The 26,005-nt window shown below is 38.5% G+C and overlaps 1 protein-coding gene and 1 long non-coding RNA gene across 50 annotated transcripts in view; one reads left to right on the forward strand and one right to left on the reverse strand.

Annotated features, from left to right (window-relative positions):
• Nucleotides 1–26,005, reverse strand: part of Ank3 (ankyrin 3) — a 503,325-nt gene that overhangs the window by 99,774 nt on the left and 377,546 nt on the right. For 23 of the 49 annotated variants that reach the window (XM_048814103.1, XM_048814271.1, XM_048814128.1 and 20 more), the window contains 3 exons: nucleotides 22,007–22,079; nucleotides 21,780–21,842; nucleotides 6,414–6,467 (listed from right to left, as the gene is read on the reverse strand). In XM_048814103.1, coding sequence (XP_048670060.1) covers nucleotides 6,414–6,467; nucleotides 21,780–21,842; nucleotides 22,007–22,079 — 190 coding nt within the window. Of the gene's footprint in view, nucleotides 1–404; nucleotides 2,747–6,413; nucleotides 6,468–21,779; nucleotides 21,843–22,006; nucleotides 22,080–26,005 lie in introns of those variants that run through there. The other 26 variants (XM_048814189.1, XM_048814137.1, XM_048814132.1 and 23 more) reach the window with 8 other exon arrangements.
• Nucleotides 16,656–24,423, forward strand: LOC125620064. Its single transcript, XR_007351652.1, has 3 exons — nucleotides 16,656–16,666; nucleotides 17,513–17,519; nucleotides 24,285–24,423. It is a non-coding gene; the product is annotated as an uncharacterized LOC125620064 (long non-coding RNA).

The raw sequence follows: 26,005 nt of genomic DNA on the forward strand, positions 1-26,005 counted from the left end.
ACAAGGCAAACTCTCTTTCTTTAAGACCCTTTTTCCCTTTCTGGACACAAGCTTGGCTAGCCCAAAGAGATTCCCCAAGTGTGCATGTTGTGTTTTCTCAAAGGTAAGTGATTCATCCGCCACAGCCCTATTTTCCCACTCCATTCAGCACCCTTTACAATTTCCATTCATTTAAATTCAGGAAACCACCAGAGCTCAGCTTTTAAACTACCAATCAGGTCTAAAAATACACTGTCAACTACTGTTTTTGCAAATGTAAAAAACTAAACAGATCAACTTTCTACTGCTATCCAGTACCAAGAGATTATTTTAAGTAACAATTTACAGCTGGGCTAGTTGCATATTCATTGCATCTGAAACAAAACCAGCACATCCCAAGTACAACTTAAAGAAAAAGTTCTTACTCTGTGGTAAAGCCATTTCCACCAAGCTGGGCTAGTCAAATGTTTTCCTGATGTTTCCAGGAATTTCTTAGGCAGTGATTTAGAATCAACCTCCAAACCAGCCCAAGCAAACCAATCCCTGGGTTGGATCCACTCTCTTCACCACGGCTGCCAGGTTCCCCTCAGCATCTCGGTCTCCTCGTAGGCAACTGAGGAATCACACATCTTTTTCCCGCTCCTCAGAGTGCAAAGATTTTCAAAATTGCAGACAGAAAAAAAAAAAAAAAAATCTGGCGACACTTAATTGAGATTAAAATCCTTTTGATCCCTCCGCAGACATCCTTTTAAAGCGCCTTCTGATTGGATTAAGAACTCTTCTGGCAAGCCTCTAGCAGGACCGAATGGTGACATAAATGCAAGCCCATGAGTTATTTGTATGTAAATATGAGGACTGCTCCGGTGTAGATTTTCCGTAATTTGATACCAGCGCTCAGTGGCTAGCTAACTGGGTAACTGAGACCGCTGGAAACGCTGGGAGAAAGCGCGAGGTGCTGCATTTAATTAGGAGGTGACTCTTCTCAGATATGAATGAGGCAACAGCCAACTCAGGTAGAGAGCAAAAACATTAGAAGAAAACAAAGAAGTTGCCCTGGTGGGGAGTGGCCAGGAGCTCCAGGCAAACTTTCAACTTTGTTCCTAGCTGGGAACACCAGGAGCCTCAGTTATTTATGGTCCCTGTCAGGTGGAAGGAGGGGAGAAAAGGAGAGAGGGAGGGCCTGCCCTTGAGTTGAGATTGTGAAACTGTGGCGCGGAAGCAGCTTTTGCAGAGCTCTCAAAGACGCGCCGAAGAACACACTTTTGCTCACCGTATTTTTTAAAATCAGGAGTTTGAAGAAGAGAGCAGAAGCCAGAGTGCTGGGGAAAGCAGCTGGGTGTTCTGCTCTATTTGTGATGCAAATTCAACTCTTTAATACTAGAAGCTCTTACTGGTTCTCCCTCCTTGAGAGGTCCTGCGAGAGGGAGCCAATCCCTTGAGAGGGTCCTGTTGGCTGGAGAGGTCACTGTCACCCCTTGGTAGGAGGCAGTGCCTAAGAGGTGTGGCTGCCACTTTGCTGTTACTTTGTCTCTTTGCTGGAACTTAAGGCCTCCCTTCTAGGCGGCTCCACCCTGTTTATGCTGACAATGAGGAAAAAATTAGCAGGGTTTCTTCATTCTTTATTTGGGTACACTGGAGAGGCCATTTCAGCCCCTACCCACCTAGCTGGAGAATTAGACTGGAAAGTAAGGGTTTTGAAACTGTCTTGAAGTAAGCTGCCTATGGCAGAGGTTTATAATAATGCGTGTACTCCCCCTTGGAATGTTACCTAAATGTACAGCAATTTGAATCTGTAGAGCTGATGCGGTGGCAAACAAATTTGGTTTTCCTGGGTAAATGAGTAAATGAACAAATGAATGACTCACAATATTAAAATATGACAGCTGCTGCTTTTATCTGATCAGCCTGATTGTAATCAAATGTAAATATACAGAAATAGAAGGCAAGCCCTTTATAATGTCTGGTACATATTGAAAACCATTCCCAAGCAGAAGAATAATTTCCAATCTCTGTAAAGAGAGGGAAGCCACAGTTTAAGAGGAGTCATGTCTGATCATTAATCTGGTTTTTCACATCTAAAAAATAAACCAAACTACTTAGCAAAGCCTTTTTCAATGACTACCATTCATTCAAACCTCCAGAGCTCTTGGCCAGCCTTGACTCTGGTCACCCTGACACATCCACCCTGCCTGCCTGTTATAGCATTATTTCAGTCCCTAGAATTTCTTAAACTCAGACTTTGAACCTTTACACAGGGTGTACTTTCTGGATGAAATCTCTTGCTCTCTCTCTTCTCCAGCTAATTTCTCCAATCTCTGCCTCTTCCTAGCATCCCTCCCATCTCCTCTCATCATTTTAAGTGTGTGTGTGCCTTGTTAGAGTGTACTGCCAGTGAAAACACCTGTTGACTCTCTCCTGTTGCCTGGTGAGATCCTGGAGACTAGAAATCATCTTTTTCCAGGACCAGGCATATTTGAAATACCCTCATAGTTTTGGAATTCATGATGGTTAATAAGAGGTTCGTTTGTTTTATTTTTATTTTGTAAATCTTCAAGTCACAGCAATTTAGCATTCTTTGCAAATTAAATGTAATGACTGGCATACAGTAAAGTTTCAATGAAAGTTGTTTCCATTATTCTTTACCCATCCTTCTTAAATTTCAGAATGGTCAGTATGAAACCAAAAGCAGCCCTGGATGGGGTGACCGTGAGAAACATCAATATATTTGGCCAAACATTAATACAGACAGCCTGATTATAGTAAATAATCATGCACTTTTCATTTTAGAATAGTGAAAATATTTCTTTTAAAAGTATGGAATGGGGCTGGGGTTGTGGCTCAGTGGTGGAGTGCTTGCCTAGCATGTGTGAGATACTGGGTTCGATCCTCAGCACCACATAAAAATAAATAAAGTATTAAAAAATATGGAATGTAAAGATTAATGCAAAGGTATTATTTTAACGTATTTTTTCACAGCCGGTGCTCTGGGTTCAAATCCAAGTTCCACCACTTATTGACTGGGTGACCTTTGAAATGCCATGTAACTACTCTGAGTCAGAGTTTCAAACTCTACAAAACTGGAATAAGATGGCTGTCCCTACTGTGATTTTCTGGGGAATTAAATAATGCACAAAGATCAGGCCTAATCAATACTGTGACTATTGTTCTATAACACAGCTTTCTCCTGTGCCCAAATATATGAACACATGAATTCATATAATTAGCACTTAAGCTGCTTCTATTTCTATGGGTAAAGGAAAAATCTGACCACAGCAGCAAACTGTCCCTTCACTCAATCAACTAATACAAGGCCTGTCTCATCATAGGTATTCAAAAATACTTGCTGATAGAATGAATGAATGATTGAACAATGACAATAAAATTGTCAGGCATGGTGGTACACACCTGTAAGCACAGCAACTCGGCAGGCTTGAGGCAGGAGGATTGCAAATTCAAAGCCAGTCTTGGCAACTTAGCAAGACCCTGTCTTAAAAAATTAAAAGGGCTGGGGATATGGCTCAGTGGTAAAACACCCCAGCTTTAATTCCCAGTACCACAAATATTAATAATAATAATTTACTCCTTTCAATAAGCAAAACATTCTATAATTATTGTATGCTATGATACTACTATTGCATAGATTAGAAAGGATTGAGATGAATTGTACTGAGTGACTTGTTAACTGTCTCTAATCCACTATATAACCCCAAAATATTTTGGTTAGTGCTGTCTTCTAACAGGTACAAGTGCGTATACGCCAGCCAATGTAATTCCATAAATGACACTCATTCAATGGAAGAAATGTTTAGTTAAAAATATGTATGTTATCAAGAGCCACATATGTTCACCATCCAAGAAGTATCTAGGTAGGTTTCTGTTTCCTAGATATGTTTGGGGCAGTGGAATAATAGTTGTGTTACAGGTTAAGTCTGACTACCTTTTGACAAAGAGGGTATGGGTAGCCTTTAAAGATGTCCTTCTACACCTACCTGCAATGACCCATGTTTGCTTCTTCCCATGTCCTTGCATATAGGCCTTACTTGGATCTGGGGTGGCTAGAGTTTTGAACAATAAAATTCAGGGAAAATGATTTCTTATGACCTTACAGGTCCTCTCTGAATCTTAGAACACTTGTCCGATGGAAGCCAGCTCAATGAAAGAAGTCTGATTACCATGATATTACTATATTATAAACAAGCTTGAGACAGGAACATGGAGAAATTTCTTGGACAGAGAACCAACCAGTCCTCAGCTTTTCTAGCCATCCTAGCAGAGGTGCCAGAGTTCTGAATAAAGTCAGCATCTTGGATACTTAGTTACTGCTGCCTGTGTTGCAATCTGACTGCAATCTCACTGCAATCTCCTGAAAGATCTCAAGAGTCCAGCTGAGCCCAGTTAACAACAGAACCATCGGACAATATTAAATTTAATGCTTAGTTTAGAAATGGGTTATTACTTTGTAATAGGTAACCAAAACAGAGAAATGAGAAATGACAAGGTCCAAAGGTAAGTCAAAGAGGTCACACACTAGTTGCCTAATGCATCCCTAATAAATCAGAGTTAGGTTTCCAGCACATTATTTGATTAGTATAGACAAAGACCAGGAGAAGTACAGTGGCCAGTGCCTTAGAGAAGGTCTCATCTATTTAGTATTGACTTCATGCCTTTCAAAACTTTCATTGAGCCGGATGTCCTTATTGTTAATCCATTTATGTCAATAATATACCAGAACATAGAAAATGCTTTAAAGAGAACGCAGAACTCCTCAAACCTACCTTGAGCCCATCATTAAGCAATAGTAAAAATCCCAATGGAGGCATTTACTTCAATTTCTCAGCTCTCCCCCTTTTCCTACTCCTCTGTTATTTCGTGCTTAGGCTAGGAGAAAAGATTTCCTGTACTGTAACTAACCATTTATAGACCTGTAAACTTTGTCTATAGGAAAACAATACAAAATAAAATCAAGAACAAAGGAGAGAAAGAAAAAATAAACCAAATGATTATCAAGGGCTGTGAACAAAATAGGTCTACCCTCATTTCTTTTTAGATTTCATGTAAATGGTCCAGTAAGTGATATAAAACACTTCATCCAACTTCCTGGCAATCTTCACTATATCCTCTAATGATCCTTTTTTTATGACAAATAAAGAAATAGTTCTTAGCCTAATATTTATAAGTGTTTTTTTTCCCCTAGGAGTTGTTCTTTTTTCTTTCTTCCCTCCTACCTTCCTTTCTGCATGTAATTTGCTTCTAATCTTTTTCTACTTTAAGACCATTCCCCTGGGGGGGGAAAAAAAAAAGAAAGCAAAGAGCCAAAAAAAAAAAAATTGGTTGCTTTTCTAGGAATGAAAGGTGTTTTCCCAGCTGGTTGGAGACTTCATTCATAAAGTTCCTTAATATAACAAACTACATAATTAGAAATTTTGCTCAGAAGTGCTTAATTCTTGTCCTGTGAAATGCAGAATCTTCCCCAAATATGTATTTTGTGACATTAAAAGGTGAAATTATAGTACAAACCCTCCAAATTACATGAGGTTTTTAAAAGGTAGATTGGAAAGAATAATAAAACAACCTCTATACTCTAGTGATGTATTAGTTGGTTTCTTAATAGGACTCAGTAAATAGTCCTATACAGAAGTAGTTAATAATCAAACTCACACAACTTAATTTTACTGTTATTCTTTAAAAAATTGATTTTTGATTATATAGCAAAGAAAGGAAATGAAGATTATGGAGAAAATAAATCATTTAATCATTTCTAGTCTGTATCATAGGAAAGGAGAAAGAGATCAATCACATCATTATAATTAACACCAATATTTGTTGAGCATTTACTATGTTCTGGGCACTGTTCTTGGTGCTTCATATAAATGTGGGGGAGCATATAAATACACATAAACATATGTGTTATCTAATACTCATAACCTTATAAAATAGAACTGTTATCTTCACTTCAAGATCAAGAAAACCTAGTTTGCAATGACGGGATAAATAATCCAAGATCATTTAGAATAGCTGATCCAAGATCAGCTACTCAGGAGGCTGACGTAGGAGGATCACAAGATCAAGGACAGCCTAGGCAACTTAATGAGTCCCTGTCACAAAATTATTAAAATACCAGTTTTCACAGACCTAGGGAAGGCTAGGGATGTAGCTCAGTGGTAGAGTGCCTTGGGTTAAATCCATAGTAATGGTGGTGGGGGGAAAGTGGGGAAGACGGGATTCAAAATCAGTTGATTTGACTCTAGATCCCTATGTTTAACTACTGACGCATGCTGGATTTAGGGATTTTGCAAGTTTTGATTCCATATCCAGTGCCCAGAATAGTGCCTGGTGTATAGTAGGTGCTCAACAAATGTGTGGGATGATTGAAAGACCAGCGATTGCCTCTGAAGAACAACTATATTACTGGAGGGAGGGGGAGGGAGACTTACTTTTCACTGTACACTCTCGTACCTTGGGAATTTTGTACCATGTGCATCTATCACCTATTCAAAAAATGAATAAAATTAACAAAACAAAATACAGGGACTGCAGATAAATCATATGGGCTGTGTGTTCTGGCCACCAGAAATAGTATTATGTCATACATAAGCGTGTCAGGAAGAGCTTAACATGTGCAACAGTATCAGTGGATGTCTAGTAAACATGGAGAGGAAATGCAAGATTTTATGATATTCTACCTTACTTGCTTCTGTAAGAGATGGAACAGAAAAAAAGGAAGTAACAAGACAAGGAGAAGGAGATGCATGTTGTTTATGTGTGCTTTCTGGTAGCTTCCCTGTGTTCTAAAGCAATAGTTCTCAAGCTGTGGTGTGCATCAGAATCATCTGAAAATTTGCATTCCTAACAAATTCCCAAGTCATTCTGAGGCTGCAGGTCTAGGGACCACACTTTGAGAATCACTAGTTTAAAAGAATTTTACAAGTACATGAGAGTTACCTAATGGTAGTATTGACTGTCAGGATTATCTGTTTTGCAGGTGGGAATTAACAGAATAATTAAAATACCAGCTTCAGCCATGGAATTCAGTAACTAAATTCCAATACATACACATTATTTATATCAGCTAGGATACTTGTTAAACCGCAGATGACAACTCCACAGGTCTAGGGAAGGCCCTTAGTTTTGGCACATGTAATCAACTGTGAGGGGACTGCAGTGTTGCTGGTCTGCAAACCAATTTAAATATTCAGACAGTATAGCCAACTATTGCCTTTGAGGCACTTAGTCTCCAGTAAAGAATAGGCCACACATGATAACAAACATTGTACTAGTAGTATTTAATGCTGAGTGACAGACCAAGCATGTTTTAATGTACTCATTTGATTCCCAACCCTATATTACTCTCAGTCCCCTTTTATAGACAAAGAGGAAACATATTCAAAGAGGTTAACTGATTCTTTAAAACTCATATGTTGGCAGGATGTGGTGGTGCACACCTGTAATCCCAGCAACTCAGGAGGCCAAAGCAAGAGGATTGAAAGTCCAAGGCCAGCCTCAGACTCCGTGAGACCCTCAGCTACTTAGCAAGACCTTGTCTCCAAACAAAAATAAAAGGGACTGGGGATGAAACTCAGTGGTAAAGTGCCCCTGGGTTCAATCCCCAGTACCAAATAAATAAATAAATTCCCTTAAAAAAAAAAGAAAGGAAAAAAAAAAAACTCATGTTAAGTCACGGGCAGAGTCTAGGTTGGAACCCATCCAGTCAGGTTGCAGAAACCAATTCTTAACCACTACACCACCATGGCAGAAGAGCAGCAGGAGAAACCACAAACTATTACAGGAGCTCCATGGACTGCTTGATCAAGTAGATTGGGTAGAGGCTGATGGAGGGTGTGCGAGTTAAGCTAGGTAGACAGAGTGAAAATGGGAAGTTGGCTATTCCCAGAAGAGGACACAGTAAAAAAGGGAAGGGATGGGGATGTTCTGAGAATAGCAAGCCAGTGGCTTCATTGAAGTGAGAGGCAAATAAATGAGCTGGTTGGACCATTTCTTTAGGACCCTTGGAACTGGATTATAGAGGGACAACTGCCATCCCAGTGACCACAACATATGGCCATCAGTGGATGGAAATGCAATTATTTTGTTGACTTACTCTTTTTTAAAACTGCAGATTCACACTCTCGAAGCTCTTCCCCATCCTCTTATGCTATCCTGCCCTAATTCTAATCCTAAAACAGGAAGCAGGACAGTTGCATCCATCTGACACAAAAAGAGGAAGGGCCATTTACTGGATTCTACTCCAGTTATTGGTGTAAATGCCTCATATACGCTATTTCTTTCCATCTTTAAAGCAGCCCTGTGTGGTATTAGCCCTTTAAAAGGAGTTAATAATGAGAAATAAGATCTAACATGGGGCTGGGGATGTGGCTCAAGTGGTAGCGCGCTCGCCTGACATGCGTGCGGCCCGGGTTCGATCCTCAGCACCACATACAAACAAAGATGTTGTGTCTGCCGAGAACTAAAAAAGAAATAAATATTAAAAAAAAAAAGATCTAACATGTTTTTACTTGCTGAAAGTTCAAATAAGGGACACAAAAATATAGATAACTTCTAAGAGGAACTTTTTCCATTAAATCAAAAGCTCAGTAGAAAGATTTATCTCTTTCATCCTACATTTAGACAATAAATTTTCAACTCAGAGCATCCAAATGACTATATTTGCTCACAGGACTTTTCCCTTGATCTTCTGGTATTTTCAGTCTCAAAAAAAGCAAGGAAATAGAAGTAGGAAAGAAGAGGAATACAGTAGGATTAGTGCCCTGATCCATTCAAATTTAATTCTAAAAATTCTACCCTAAAGTCAAAGAGAAAGTTCCTTAGATTCCAGATCTGTATTTCTCCTTTTTTTTTTGCAGTTTAGAGCAGGAGCCTAGGTAACTAAGGTTACTGTGAAGATTTTGAGAGGTGATAAAAGGCAGGAGGTGATGTGTGGAGGGTGGAGGATGGAGCTGTGCTATCAATTTCAAGAGGACCCTTGTGTTCCAGGGACTTCTGCATCAGGCTGGAAGACTGTGGGGAGCTACAGCCCAGTTCACTACTCAGGGACCTTCTGGTGTGATAGCAGGCTCAGAGAAAAGCTGACAGCCTCAGGCTCAAGCTAAAGAATATGGCAGTTGCCCTCCTGCTGGGTGCTTGACTCGGCCTTTCCCCTCCTCAGGAATGAGAAGAGGAGGGGACTTCACTTTAACCCTTCATTTCCCATCATCTCCTTGCAGCAATCCTTGTTCTTTCAAAATAAAATTAAGACTGATCTATAATACTATTCTGCTTTTCTTCTCAAAATAGGTGATAACTATGGGGTAAGTTTAGAAAAAGTTTAAATGAGCCGCGAGTGCGATAGGTGACTTGTAGGAGACTGAAGAATCATGTTATCTTTTAAGATTCATGGACCCCTGTGGGACCATGGCTTCCGTCTTCTTTCCTTCCCGCAGCTATCAATGCTCATTAGACCCTGGCTGTGTAGGTGGCCAAAAAAAGAATGGGATTTGAATGGCACCTCTCAAAGGACATACCGCTGTCATCCCATGGAACTAATGATTATAGTCAGATTAATTTTTTTTTTTTTAAAGTGCAAACTCAATTTCATTCCTAAACATTATTCTGCTCACTGTGGCTGGATGTGCCTCTTTTTAAAGAAGTGTATGGCAGTTTACTGCTCCTTAATCCTGGCTAGTTTCTAAAGTAAGCATGTGTGACTCAGTGCTGGAACTTTTCCAGACGTAGCAATGAAAAATGTCCCCTGTGATCTTGGTTAATAAACAAACCCATCCCAGAAAATAAAAAGGATCCAGGGTTCGTCTTTTCAAAGACCTAGAAAAAGATAAATGCTAAGACAGACACTACAATTTGTTTTCATATTCTTATCACTACTTCTTAACCCTGATGTAGAAATTCACTCTAGTCAGCTAAGTGGAATTAGACATTCCCCTGACTTGGTCATTTAAGCACCTAAGGACAGAGTACAGGTTGAAAGGAGGACAAGATTATCCACCCTGCTCCCATTACTGAAAATCCAGGCCATTTGTAAAGAAGACTAGATAATGAATTGACTGGCCACAAACTAGTCCTGTGAAATTAGGCACTAAAATGTTGGTTCTAACAAGCAGATAAATGAGGAAGCTAAATTCAAGGCAGCAGTGTCATGGCAATGGGTTTCTTCTGTTTATTTTTTCTTTAGTTCATCATCTAGCTTCAACCCAAACCAAGACCTCATTGTCTCAGCTGTTCATTAGCTAGGTATATAAAACTGTGTACAGTACAGGAACTTGTTCATTCTTCCCTTGTACTTTCAAAGAAGTATCAGAAGCTAGGTGTGGTCGTATATTCCTGTAACTCCAGCTAAGGCAGGAGGATTGCAAATTTGAGGCTGGCCTCAGAAACTTAGCAAGACTCTGTCTTAAAATTAAAAACAAAACTGGGGATGTAGCTCAGTAGTTAAGTCTACCTGAATTCAATACCCAGTACCCCCCCAACCCTCCCCACCCCCCCAAAAAAGGTACCAGGGGCGCTTTGCTCAAAGAGGGATGGAGAGAGGGAGGGAGGAGTTGGGGGAAAAGAGAGACAGACAGATTTGTTTTTCTTTCCGTGCTAGGGATCAAACCAGGGTACTTTATCTCTGAGCTACATCTCCAGTCCCTTTTAAAAAATTTGAGGTAAGTTCTCCGTAAGTTGCTGAGGGCCTTAAACTTGTGATCCTCCTGCCTCAGCCTGCCTTGTTGGGATCATAGGCATGCACCACCACACCCTGCCAATGTGTATATTTTGTAGGCAAGGACTTGACCTCTTTTCTTATACCCAAATGTCCATGACTAAAGCCAGGCAATAAACACCCATTTATTGGTGGGTTTTGTTTCTAATCAATACCCCAAGGACATTCACATTCAAGGTAGTCATGTGGGGTCTCTTCCCAGTTCTCGTCCTCATTGGGGTTCTGGCCCAGGTGATCAGGATCCCCTCCACTGCTCCCAGCTGTCTGCCCCCCGCCCCACCCTCTGCCCATTCATTCTCAGTTCTGACATTCCCTGGGTTTACCTTTCTTCTCTCTGTAATAAGGATACTAATATGAACAGGAGGGATGAAAAGTGGATGAGGATCTACTTTCACATGAGGCAGGTCAGACTTTTCAGGTGGATAGACAGAAGCAGAAATTATTTCAAAGGGAAATGGCACATTCAGAATTACACCTTGTAATATGGGGGGAAAAAAAACAGCCTGTTGACTAAAGTAAATAAGGACACTAGGACACTTAACTCCCTGCCATCTCTTACTTAAACATTCCACAGGTTGCTTAGCTCTCAGCTAGAACAACAACAACAACAAATGCATTTCTGGTCTGACCTTCCTTGCCCATACAAGGTCTATGTGCTCTTCCCTGTGTCTCTATCCATGTTGTCATATTGTCATGGGTGAATGTGGCCACTGATAAGGTTATCAAAGGTTCCTATACTGCCTGTGCTCATTTGATTAGCACATTCCACGAAAGCTTCTCTCATGGAAGCATCTTCCCTGGCCTCCACTCCTACTCTTCTAATTTCCTGACTTACCATCCCTCCCCACTGCCTCTCCATATCCTTCCATGTTCCTCTTCTTAAATGTCAGTGTGCCCAGAGTATTCCAGAACAGCTGCTTTTCTTCCCTGTGTCCTGCCCTAGGGGACTTCACCTAGGCCAGTGCTTGGTGTCACCACTCCCACTGCTGAGCTCCTGTGGAGGCCTGTGGTTTCCTGTCTCTGCTACTGACCAAAAAGATTTCTGAACTTTGTAACATCCCCACCCTTCTCCACCCCTCCCTGCAATTTCTGCTTGTCCAAATTTATCTATTCTTTAAAATGCTTTTCAAGCTCCTTCTTGAGGCCTTTAGTCATCTCCCTTTCTTTTGAATTTCCTTATCACATGATCTGTTCTTTGCTTACGCATCTCATTAAGCAGGTCTGAGCAAAAAGCCTAAATTCAAATTCCAGTTTCCTTGACTATGGGAACTCAAACAAATACGTAAACTCTTTCAGCCTGATTCCTTAATGTAAATCAGAACTAATAACACCTTAAATTAGGGCTTTAAATTAGGACTAAATGTAAATTAGGAGTAATAGGATTAATAATAGTACTAATAATGTTCTCAAGTACTTTGAGAAAATTAACCAAGATAAGGTACCAAGTAACTAATATTTACTGAGTGTTACCATATGCCAGATTCTAGGCTAAACACTTTATGAATGATCTCATTTAAAACTGAAATAACTCAACAGCTGTAGGGCATTCATCCAAGTTACCAAACAACATCCATGTTAGAGCAGAAATTAAGTGCAAAGGCTGTCAATATCAGCCCCAGCACTGATCATCTGCGTGACCTTGATCAAAGTTCCACTTTGTGGAAACTTATTTTCCACCTCTATAAAATGAAAATAGCAATGGCCCTAATTCAGGCTCACTGTGAGGGTGAATGACACAATGCATGAGATGTTTATAGCTTAATGCCTAGCACATTACAAGCTCAATAAATGAGCAAGCACCTTGTTTATGATGCTGAAAGTGTTCATTTATGTGAAATCCTGGACAGGGGCAGAGCCTCACGTAAGTATATAGACGGAGGCCAGTGGATGCATTCATTCATGAATGAGGGCATATGTGTGCATGTCCTAAGAGTCTGTAACAGTGACCAGGATAGCTCTGCTCCTAGGGAGTTCACAGACTAGTTTGAAAGAAAATGAACAAAATTAATGAAAAACTTGGAAAACTAAAGTTTCTGAGCCAAATGCAGTCCTTTGCCCATCTTTGGAAATAATTTTATTGTCACACAGCCATGCCCGTGTGTCCAGATAGACTGTGTGGGTGCTTTTTGTGTTATAATGGCAGAGCTGAGTGAATGTGAGAGAGAACATATGCCTGAAAATTCGAAAATATTTATCACTTGCCCTTTACAGAACAAGTCTGCTCCTCCCCTTGAAATCAATGATTAATAAAAGATGAATACTAAGAAGGAATCAAAAAGTGTGACTGAGAGGAAAATGGAGATAGCCAGGGTCCATATCACAGGGATTTGTTGATCATGGAAAGAGACTGAGATTATTCTGAGTACAATGTGAAGCATTTGGGAGGGCTTTTCATTTTTCTTTTCTTTTTTTTCCCCTTGGTATATGTTTGTATTATTTTAGGGTGTATTTGTATTATTTGAGAACAGGCTACTTTTATCATGAGATATACCAACACAAATACGTAAAATGTAAATGTACATTTAAACAAAATAAACACCATCCAGATCAAGAAATAGAAAACCCTCAGCACCTCAGAAGCCTCCCCATCCCCATCACAGGCTTCTCCTCTCTCCTTATGGCAATCACTTTCTTTATAATATTATTTTCCTTTTCTGTTTTTTATTTTTTTAATTGATTTTATTTTTTAAATACATGACAGTGGAATGCATTACAATTTTTCATATCTCTGTTTGTATATAAAGTATGTTGACACCAATTCGTGTCTTCATACATGTACTTTGGATGATGATGTCCATCACATTCCACCTTCATTGCTAACCCCCTGCCCCCTCTTTTCCCCTCCCACCTCTATGCCCTATATAGAGTTTGTCTATTCCTCCCATGCTCCCGCTCCCTATCCCACTATGAGTCAGTCACCTTATATCAGAGAAAACATTCCGCATTTGTCTTTTTGGGGATTGGCTGAATTCACTTAGCATTATCTTTTCCAACTCCATCCATTTACCCCTCACACATCAAATAGAGCACTAATCTCTAGGGTATATAAAGAACTCAAAAAGCTAAGCACCAAAAAAAACAACCCAATCAATAAATGGGCCAAGGACCTGAACAGACACTTCTCAGAAGAGGATATACAATCAATCAACAAATATATGAAAAAATGTTCATCAACTCTAGCAATTAAAGAAATGCAAATCAAAACCACTCTAAGATTTCATCTCACTCCAGTCAGAATGGCAGCTATTATGAAGGCAAACAACAATAAGTGTTGGAGAGGATGTGGTGGTGGGACTGCAAATTGGTTCAGCCAATATGGAAAGCAGTATGGAGATTCCTTGGAAATCTGGGAATGGAACCACCATTTGACTCAGCTATCCCTCTCCTTGGTCTATACCCAAAGGACTTAAAAACAGCATACTACAGGGACACAGCCACATCAATCTTTATAGCAGCAGACTTCACAATAGCTAAACTATGGAACCAACCTAGATGTCCTTCAATAGAGGAATGGATTTAAAAAAATGTGGCATATACACAATGGAATATACTCAGCAATAAAAGAGAATAAAATTCTTTTCTGTTTTTAAATCTCCATATTTAATCTTATAATCCTAGTCTATTGATCCCTGGTTGTGATGAATTCTCTTGTCTTTGCATAACCTACACCCAGCAATTATACTCATACATTTAAACCCTACAAAAGTGTATGTTCATGTGCACCAGGAGACTTTTAAGAAGGGTTGTATCAGGTTTGTTTCCAACAGTCTCAAACTGGAATCAACCCACAATAGTAGAGTAAATAAATTTATTACAGCACAACAGGTCGTAATGGAAATGAATGAACTAAAATTATATGCAAGAGCATGAGGGAATCTTAAAAGTATAACTATAAGCTTTAGAGGGTTTTAAGCTGGGGAATGGAATAATAGGATCCAACTGATACTTTTAAAGGACTGCTGTGGATACTATGCAGAAAGCTGAGTCTCTGAGACAAGTAGAGACCTATAAAGGAAGCCTCTGCCTATCCCCTGAGACAAATGTTGGTGTATTGGATTAGGGTGGTGACAATGGAGATGGACAGGAAAAGAGGGATTTGAGATATATTCTGGAAGTAGAACAGATGTGACTTGCTGGACTAGATATGAGTGGTAAGAAGAGGGAGAGGTCATATAACTCATGGGCTCTGTCTGGGGTGGGGAAGCCATCTACCAGATGGGGAAGGGTAGAAAGAAACACTTTCTTGGAAGGGTATGTTTAGGGCTTGATGAATTATCTGAGAATCTAAGTGGAAATGTGCATAATTAGAGAAGTGGAGAGTGTGGGTGAAAAATCTCTAAACAATTCCAATGGCAAAGAGAGGATATCAAAGACACAACAGACTTTGTTTTAGAGTAAAGCCCTGTCACAGTAAACAGATCGTTTTCTTTAGCTGGGAATTCTTTTATGTCCATTAACCATTCTTTAAGATACAAATGCGCCTGGGGAGAATCATTATAAAACTCTCAGTGACAAAAGGGTTTAATGGAAAGAAGGAATATGGCAGGTACATCCTCTACACTAGTCTTAGAAACAAGTACCACTATCTTTCCTTTGGGTCCCTTTCCTTCTAAACACCCAACCACACATGTACTGAAGCTCTGTCATGTGCCAAGCACCATACTCAATTCTTGTATTTACTCAATTTACTACTGGCATTTCAAAAAGTTACCATTATGACTTCATCATTGCCAGATGCATGCAACTATGTAGGACCAATTGTAAACAGAGAAATATCAGACAAAAAGCTAAGTGACATCATTTAAAAGTTAGTCCTAGAATGATAAAATTTAAGGTGAAGAACACTTTTTTTTTTTTTTTTTTTGGTACTAGGGATTGAACCGGGCGCTTAACCACTGAGCCATATCCCCAGCCCTTTTTAAAATATTTTATTCAGAGACAAGTTCTTGCTAAGTTGCTGGCTTTGAACTCATGATCCTCCTGCCTCAGCCTCCTGAGTCATTGGGATTATAGGCATGTGCCACTGCACCTGGCGTGAAGAACAATTTCCGTTGCTGCTAAAAATAGCAATGACAATATCACCACCAGTCCTGGTCCTCAGGGTGAAGCTCAATGGTGGAATGCTTGCCTAGCATGTGCAAAAGCCCTGGGCTCAGTCTCCAGCATTGCAAAAACAAAACACCCCACAGTGTCGAGGCACAGTGGCACATGTCTGTAAATCCAGTGACTTGGGAGGCTAAGGTAGGAGATAGCAAATTTGAGGCCAGCCAGGGCAACCTAGCAAGAGCCTGTCTCAAAATAAAAATAAAAAGGGCTGGGATATAGGTCAGTGGTAAACAATTTCCTGGATTCAGTTCCCAGGACCACAAAAAACAAAACCACCGCACACAGACAGACACAGACACATACACACCTTAATTTTTGGTACACCTGAGAGAAGCTAATCTTTATGGCCTCTTTCCAGACCTGTTTAGCTAATAACATAATAGTCCTATTTACTTATTAGGATGATTAGCAGATTTGGGTAGCAGGATAGTCTAGGTTTTTGGCAAAAGGTTCTAAGGAGTATTTTTTTCTGGTGGTTTTCTTAAGATTCCACTTCACACTTCCCAAAGCAATTCCTATTCTTTTTTTGAGTATTGGATCATACCAAATCCTATTTATTCTCTCCTAATTGAGAATATGCTGATGCGTTTACCAAAATCATTTGCTTTAAGTTCCTAAAATCTATCCAAAATTATGTTTATATTTATTGAACTTGAATTTCTACTTTGAATTGCATACTTCTTTTACCCAGTCAGAGGAAAGTCCATTTTGGTAGTTTCATTAAATTCTTGAAAAAAAGAATTATTATTATCTTGTGACAGTGTTGCATTTCCAAGAATATGATGTGTACCTTATTTAGGTGTATATTTATCCTCCACTCCTTTTTTTTCTTTTTTTTTTTTTTTGTAGCAAGAGGTACTTGGGATTGTATACAGGGTCTATTTACCACTGAGCTATACCCCCCCAGTCATTTTTGTTTTGAGAGAAAGTCTTGCTAAGTCAGGCTGACCTCAAACTTGTGATCCTCCTGCCTCAGCCTCCCAAGTTGCTAGGAATACAGGCTTATACCATTGCGCCCAGCACATGTTCCATTTATTAAACTCACCATGCTAACTACAGTATTTGTCTTTTGCCAGAATCAATGCAGTAGTTATCTGTTTTACAAATGAGAACACTAAGATATGGAGAGAGATGGAGGCTTAAGGTTACAAAGACACTCAGATTCTAAATGGTGGAGCTAATAGATACATAATTGAAAAGTGGCAAATTTTTGCAATCTCCTTATGCTAGCATTTATTTTAGGACATTCTACAGCCATTAACTGTTCATTTGTACAAATGGTATAGACTAAAAAGTAGAGACTAAAAAGTAGATTTACTTGAATAACTTAGGTTCTGTCTACTTGACCAGAATAGAGCAATTCCCAAAGTGTTTTCAAAGGAACACTAGTCCTCCACAAGCCTGGGGACAGAGCTGTTCTATGGCAAATGGTTGACATACATTACATACTACTGTGATTCGCTCAAAGATTCAAAGAGATCTGAGAAGCCTTTTAAGAAAGCAACTTGTTTAACTTTCTTTAGCCACAGAGCCAGTTTCATGAAGCTGTAAAAAGGTTAAAGATTTTTTTTTCTTTTTACTCTTTAGCACTCTGAGACATTTATCCAGAGATAATATGAGGTTTAAAAACATGTTTGAGTTTAAATACACACACCTTATAATTGGATGGCACTTTGTATTTACCAAAAAGGAAAAAACAAAAACCTCCTCTAGCCCTGAGGTGTCATTTGAATGTGCTGTTTATTTTTATTCCACATTTGCAAAGAAAGGTCTAGATTTGTTAGGAATATTTTCAAAGCCTTGCAGCCACAGAAGGTCAAACCGAAACTCAAATTCAAATTTTCTCAAACCACCTTAAATATACTGCCTTTCTGTAGGTAAAAAACCAAGGAGCTCTTGGGTTCCATATATAAGAACACAGATCAAGTTAGACCAACCGTGGTGAAAGAGATGATCTAAAACCACAGTGTCAGACCTGTCCTCTTGACCAGCTTTGCCACTAACCTCGTGGCTCTGCTTCCTCACCAGTGTAATGGCAGGACTGGGCTCACAGGAGCCCGAACTGTCCTTTCAGTTCTTGGAAATCAGTAGATCTTCATTGTTGTGACTTCCACAGGGCACAAAGCTGAGCTGAGCATGCCCTTCCTCACCCTTACGTCACTATCTGCTGAATTTCACAGCTTATCATTTATATCAAACTTATTCCTACCACACTTGCACTTGGCCTTTTACTTTCTTCTTTTACTATTCAGCGTGTGAATTTGATCCTGAAGGAGATTTTGCAACCCTATCAGTTTTTTCAGTAGCTAAGAATTAGATGATTCTTCCCCGCCAAGGGTTGGTCTCCTTCGGCTGATGTCTCATAAACCTGCCTGGTACAGTTACATTTCATAGAGCTGCCTGTTTGGTTTTTACTTGCCTGGCTTAATTGCACTTCTCGTTATGTCCCATCTATAGTTCTTTAAATCTGTAATTATACCCCATCCCACTAGAATTCTGCAAGCTAAAATTATACACACATACACACACATACACACACACTTAAATTTACAAAAGACACTTTATAGGGATTTGCAATTTAAGATCAAAGTTGAACCAAAGCCACTTTGAAATCCCCTAGGAGGGCAACCCAAACTAGAAGAACTTGGCCCTTAATCTCAATTTTCTTTCTCTCTTTCTGTCTCTCCCTACCCTCTTGTTCTTACATGTATTCTCTCCTTTCTCCCTTCTTCTTCCTTTCATATTTCTTTTCTTTTTAGATTGCAAATTGCATTGCAAAACATAAGAATTTAACTGGCACTAGAATCAAGATATTGCTTCTGTATGTATATTAAGGTAATGTGCATGTAATAAATACTGAGACAAAAGACAGTAGAACATTGAGGACCTATAAACCTGCCTGTCCCTCAGAGGAGCTCCACGTGCCCCCATCTGCATAGCTGTGAGCTAACAATACACCTAGATAAAGCTCTTTTGTGTCTTTGCTCCACCTGCTTGGCTTCAGCATTGACCCTGCAACCTTTGTTCTACTCTGTATCTCTGCCTCATAGTTCAATGTTAAATGATAACATTGTGGAGACTTGTTTTCCTTAGATTTCTTCCGTTTTTTTTTTTAGAAATTAATTTGAACATTAGTAGAACAAAGGAAGAGAAGAAAAACAAGGAGAAAGCCAAGAAGAAAAAGGAAAAGAGACCAGTCTTGGCATTAATCTCTTGATAATTACTCTATTTTTATAGGTTAAGATTAAAATTTTATTTTTCCATATTACAAACTCATTCCTCTTTCTCAATATAAGCTGGCACTATATGTTGCTTATTATTTTTACTTGCTTCCAAAAGCTTCTGTTAAACCGCAGCATCCTGGGATACCAATGTGGTGATCTCTCACTAGTTCTTATAGATAGATTTATTCATAGCATGCCTATGGTTTCATGGAGATAACATTTGTTACAGATGCATAAGGGCTTACTCAAACTGGCAGCAATAAATCCAACTAATATGACAATCAAAGCTCTGGCGAGACCATCAGGCAAATGAGTCAGAAGTCAAAACTGTCATTAAAGTTGTAGGAGTCTTTTTAGAATTAAAAATTTCAAAATGATTGGTTTGGGGATTTGCAATAATATAGAAATGCTAATTTATGCATCAGAGAACAACATAAACACATGATTGGGCAAATGTGGCTTGGCAGAGTTCATGTAAGGAACCTTAGCTGACAGTGAGTTGAATTAAATGTCTATTTTAACCCCCCCCAAATCTTAGTCTTCAATAATTGGTTTTTAATATCTTCCATAGAGAAAGCAGTAGCCCTACTACTCTGAATTGATTAGGCTACAGCTAGAATACTGTGCTCAATACCACCTAAATTGTAGATCGATATATACAAGTTGAAATGCATACAGGGGACCAGGTTGGTGACGGGAGGGGAAGAGCAGGAGGAAATGGAGATGATATGCCCAGAGGAAGAATAAAAAAGACTGAGGGAAAAAAAATAGCAAACCTATTTTACATAACTGTTACATGGGAAATGTAGATTTTTTTCTAAATAGCATTTAGAGCCCAGTTCCCTCATGAACTTAGTCAAATATATCAAAGCCCGAATCAATTATTAGAAGCCATAGGAAAGTCAATAAAATGGAGAATTATTCTTTCAACATCAAAATCTATGACATTGTGAAATCAACTTGACTTCAATAGTCCATGGAAACACCCATAAAACAAGAAATAAAGAATTTTTAAATTAAATCTTTAATTTAATTTAAAATTTATCTGTGAAACAAATATGATTAAAATTTCTGAATTTCAAATTTGCAAGTTGAGAGAAAGGAAATGATTGTGATTTCTAGCTAAATAGCTGGATCTATTTTCTTCAAATTTAGAGATTCAAAATGAATCTCATTTTGAAGTTATTCTGTCAGTTGTCTGCATATATAAGACTGTTATATAGTCCATTCAAACTTGGCCTCTCATCAGTGTGGCTAACTTTGGATATTTTGTTAAAAGACCAATACAGTTTTTATGTCTGTCATATTTCACAATTATTTCATTTGAAAGCAAACTTTTGACATGTTGTTTATGTGTGTGTGCGTGTGTATGTATGTGTATGTGTGTGTGCGTGTGTATGTATGTATGTATATATATATATATATATATACATACATATATATATATATATATATATATATATATATATCCATGTAAGAATATAATCTGTTTTATCTTCTGCACCCAAAATATTTATTACTCAGAAATGTTGCTTGACAATACACTGTATGACAGCTAGACATATTATTCTAAAAGTCCTAATGCAGATACAAAGATGATCTACTTGGAGATAGAAGGGAGATGAACATTTATTTAATGCTTTAGAGAAAAAGAAAGGAAATTAATTTTAAAAACCTATAAATTTATCAAAACATTTATGAACAATAAGGTAGGTCCTCTCAGGTCCCTGAAGATCGCAGAGCATTAGCTCTCCTGGGTGCACAGTCCCCAGCCATAATGCACTTGTTATAAGCAATCCTTGAATACTGAAAAAGTTAAAATGACCTGGGATCAGGCAGGTTTTTCCACTATTTAGGTTTCCAGTGAAATTTGTGTAAATCAAAGGAACCAAAAATTAAAGTAGGTAGGGAAAAAAACGAAAAAGACCAGAAACACTAAGATGGATTCTACAGAAAAGTGCTGTGAGAAGTGGCAAATTAAGGGTACAATAGAGAGTTAAATGATTCAAGAAAGAAACTTAAATATAATATAGATTCTACAACAGTAAACATTTCATTATTTTTGTGAAACTCCAAATTTGCCATCCCTACAATGTTTATTCACTTATAAAAATGCTAGTTTTCCAATGGATCTTGTAGACATGCCATGTATTCATGTATTTATATATATATCTCTGACCTGATCAAAAGCATGGTGTTTTAATTAAGGCACAAATGGATTTTTTAAACACATAAAGTATAGCTACAATCATATTTGATCTCTTAATCAAATCATTACTAAACGTTTATATCTTGGAAATACTTTTGTTCAGGTTGAGTTTTCACTATTAGCTCAATATCAAAAGGAATTTTTACAGCAAAACTTAGAATAAATCTTAGAATGGCATTTGATAACTTACCTGTAAGGACACCTCTTCTTATTTTATAAAATATTTTAACTATAAATATTAATCAATTTTCCCTTTTTAGATTTCAGATGAAAACAATACAAACATCAGTTTTCTGCTTGACAGAAACAAATAGAAAATAATCCAGATAATTAATGACATTTTTCTGTTTTAAAGTTGGAAAATGGGTTCAAAGAGTGAGACTTAAGACAGGAGTACTAAATATGCATTCTTTAAATAAATATACAAATTAATAATCTCAAGATGATTTGAAAAGTTAGTAACTCAAGGAAGTGTTACATTTCAAAGATAAGAAATGAAAGATAAAGCTGGTAGTTAGGTTTCATTACAGTAAAAATTTGCAAATACCTTCTTCAACATCTGAGATATATTCGCCATCACTGAGCATTTCAGGGGCGTTGGCTTTACGAACTGCATGATTTAAGCGAACAATATAAGTGTATGAAAAATACGTATTCCTGATACTACAACAAAACATTTCAATATTTCCCCAAACACTTTTGCAATGAACTTTTTCAAGAATCAACAAAAACAGTTACTCATAATTAATATGAACTCAAAGGACATTTTCATACCTTCATCATCAGACATATCAAGAACTTCATTCATCGTTTCTGGAACATTCATTTTGTGCTTCTCTGTGATGGTCTAGTAACAAAAAAATCAGTCACTTTAGTGTGAGCATTTTAAGGTATCCACTTTGTTGTTCTTTTGCATGGTCTGAGGAATGTGTCATTGTAACTTACAGTTTGGATCTTTTTTATCCTTTTTTTAACCTCGTGGTACCAGAAATTGAACTCTGGGATATTCTATGATTGAACTTCATCTCTAGCCCTTTTTTATTTTTTTCTTTTTAATATTGAGACAGAGTCTCACTCAGGTGCCCAGGCTGGTCTCAAACTTGTGATCCTCCTGCTCCTTAGGTTCCTGAGTAACTGGGATTACAGACATGTTCCATCATACCTAGGCTGGTTTGGATACTTAATGTCCCCCCAAAGTTCAAGCACTCAAGGCATGGTCCCCAATGCAGCAGTGTTTAAATTTGGGGACTTGGGGAACTAATTCATTCATTAGGATTTTGACCTCACTGATGTATTAATACATCAATGATAGGGCCAACTAGATAGAGCCTTGTTGGAGAAAGTAGGCCACTGAAGGCAGGACCTTGAAGGGTATAATTTGTCCCAGGCCTCTTCCCTTCTGGGTCTCTCCCTCTGCTTTCTGGCCACCACGAGGTGAGCAGCTTTGCTTTACCATGTGCTCCCTGCCATGTTTTTTGTTGCCACAGCCCAAGGTAATGGGGCCAAGCCACCGTGTCTGAAACCTTGCAAACACTGAGTCAAAATGAAAATTTCCTCCTTTCAAGTTGATTTTCTCACAACCATGAAAAGTTGACTAACAACCACTAAAGGTCTTGGCTGAAGATAAGCCAAAATAATAGCAAGAAATGTCTTTATTAATGGTGCCAATGAAGCCAGATTTAAAATTAGGCAGTCAGTGTAGTTAGGTAAATCGGGTCTAATATGGAGTGAAATCTAAAATGGAGGCCATGTTGAGAATGAATTTCTGGAAAAGTTGAGCAACTCTTGAAATGTTAATGAAGTCCCAAGAAAAGCCCTAGGCCCAAAGTCCATCCCAAAGAAATGTTAATGAACAGCCCCAGCAGATTTGGAGATAGCCCATCCCAAAGAAGTGTTAATGAAGTCCTTCCTGCCCAGATTACTTCTTTGGCCCACCTGTGTCCCACCCCTCGGGCCTTCCCACCTACATTCCATCACCAAAAACTATAAAATGGAGAGACAATCGCACTTCCACGGATTCCACCTCTTGGGTCCCCTTCTTCCTCCAGAGAAGTCTTTTCTGCTGTCCTTTAATAAACTTCTAATTTCTACTCTGACCTTGCCTCGGCATGCACCGGTCAACAGCAGTAACACCAAGATTCCCACTTACTTTGTCTTCTCCTCTTATGTGTACTTTTAATTCCTGAGATACATCAAATAATTCAAATTGCATAAATTACATAATTTTTACAAGTATGTGCCTGAAAAAAGGGAGATAATGTACTTTCAGGATCATTTTAACTTCAAAAAATTTTAAAGAATAAATTGGTGTTTTTGAAGGTGCCTTAGTAGACACTGCTGCTGAGCAGATGGCTGCAAATGTGGGTCAGTAAGAGAGCCCTGGCAGCCTGGGATTAGGTTAGAGGGTGGTGAAAGCCTAAAATAAGCCAGAACCCAGGCCACTGGGGAGGCTTTTCTACTATGGCCATGCATCTTCATGTGCAGGTTTGGCACTGGGTCTTGGGTAGGCAGTGGGGACCTTCCATCAGGGTTGGGGGTGGTGGTGTTTATTTTAAAGAACAAACAGCACATTACAGAACAGGGGCCTTAATGACTCTTCTATTTGTTCTTGAAAACTTCGTATTTATAGATCATTTCCACCCCAAAGACACCATCAGCATTACTTGTTAAAATTTTTAAATAACTTTTATTTAAAAATAAGTTGCCTTTTAATTCCGAGAATATGAAAAGCTAATGGGTAAGAGTTACAAAGATATGCATTTAAATTTTTTAAAAGTCACATTAAAAATAAGAAAGGGTATATATTATTTCTTAGGGATAATTGATAAATGTAATTTATATTGCCAGCCCAGTTATTATGCTGAAACGAGACATTGGTGCCTCTTCCAGTGGGTAACACTAAAATAAAGGGTTAAAAAAGTTCTAATTTTAGAATAGTTGTAGATTTACAGAAAAATTATGTAGATAGTAAAGAGAGTTCTTATATACCCCACACCAAGTCTCCCTGATGCTGAGAACCATAGCCAAGTAGGAATGACGCATGGAATTTGAGAGTTCCCATTGGTTGGGGAAGTGCGGTAGGAGGGAATTCCGGAGGAGGGATTTCCTGCTGGTATAGTGTGTCCCTGGAGAAGGCCACGTGCGTGGCATTCACGGGAGTTTTGGAAATAAAGTTTGTTCCTGCTTGAGTGGCTCGTGATTTTGTGCCCAGCCAGACTGCGGCACCCTGATCATTAAAATCTTGTATTTGTATGGTATATTTGTCACAAATAATGAAACAGTATTAATACATTTGGTGTATTTGTCACAAATAATGAAACAGTATTAATACATTAAAGTTTGTATTTTATTCATATTTCCTTTATTTTTACCTAATGTCCTTTCTCTATCCCAGGATCTCATCCAGGATAGCACACATTATATTTAGTTGTTGTGTCTCCTTGGGCTTCTTTTGGCTGTAAGAGTTTCTCAGACTTTCTGTGGTTTTGATGACCATGATAGCCTGGAGTTATATTGGTCAGGTATTTTATGTAATTATCACCCATCTGGGGTTTGTCTTGCATTTTCTTTTATGATTTGACTGAGGCTAGAAGTTTTGGGGAGGAAAATTGCAGAGGTGAAGCGCCATTTTTTAATCACACATCAAAGGTACGTACCTTTGACAAGACTTATGACTTGATGTTGACCTTGATCATCTCCTGAGGCAGTGTTAGTCAGGTTTCTCTACTGTAAAGTTACTTTGTTTTCCTGCCTCTGTGAGTATGTGTGGTGTGTGTTAAATCACAATGCTCAGCCCATATGTAAGCAGTGGGGAATTATGTTCTACACTTCCTTGAGAGTGAAATACTCTGATAAATTACTTGGAATTCTTTTGCCTAAGAAATTTGTGTCTTCTTTCCATTTGTTTCAGACATTTATTTATATGAGTATGGACTTAATGATATTTGTTTTATACTTTGCCCTAAACCCCAATACTATTTTATTTATTTATTTTTGCTCAAATTGTTCTACTTTTTTTAATATATATATATTTTTAGTTGTAGATGGACACAATACCTTTATTTATTTATTTTTTTAAGAGAAAGAGAGAGAATTTTTAATATTTATTTTTTAGTTTTCGGTGGATACAACATCTTTGTATGTGGTGCTGAGGATCAAACCCCGGCCGCACGCATGCCAGGTGAGCATGCTACTGTCTGAGCCACATCTGCAGCCCAAATTATTCTACCTTTGACCACTGGGAACTTGCAGTTGATTCATGTGTCCCTGTGATATATCCCAAACACAGTGTGTATGCATTTGCTGTTCATTTATTTGGGATGGTAGTGGGAGAGTATTCCCTACTTGAGGGCACTATAAGATGTTCTAGGCCCATTCTGTATATTTCCTTTTCTAGTTCTAGATTCATCCAGGTCTCCAAGGAGCTCTGATTCCTTTTAAAGAATGATATTAGCAACTGATATTCATATGCAAAAGGTATTCAGCTTTAGCTTCTGGAAAAAGCATTTTAAATAATGCAATTAAAAACAAATAGGAAGCTGGGTGTGATGGCACACACCTGTAATCCCCTGTAATCCAGCAGCTCAGAAGGCTGAGGCAGGAGGATCATGAGTTCAAAGCCAGCCTCAGCAAAAGTGAGGCACTAGGCAACTCAGTGAGGCCCTGCCTCCAAATAAAATACAAAATAGGACTGGGGACGTGGCTCAGTGGTCAAGTACCCCTGAGTTCAATCCCTATAATCGTCCCCTCCAAAAAAAAAAAAAAAAAAAAAAA

This window comes from Marmota marmota, unplaced genomic scaffold (assembly GCF_001458135.2).
Source record: "Marmota marmota marmota unplaced genomic scaffold, marMar, whole genome shotgun sequence".
Classification (NCBI taxonomy): domain Eukaryota; kingdom Metazoa; phylum Chordata; class Mammalia; order Rodentia; family Sciuridae; genus Marmota; species Marmota marmota.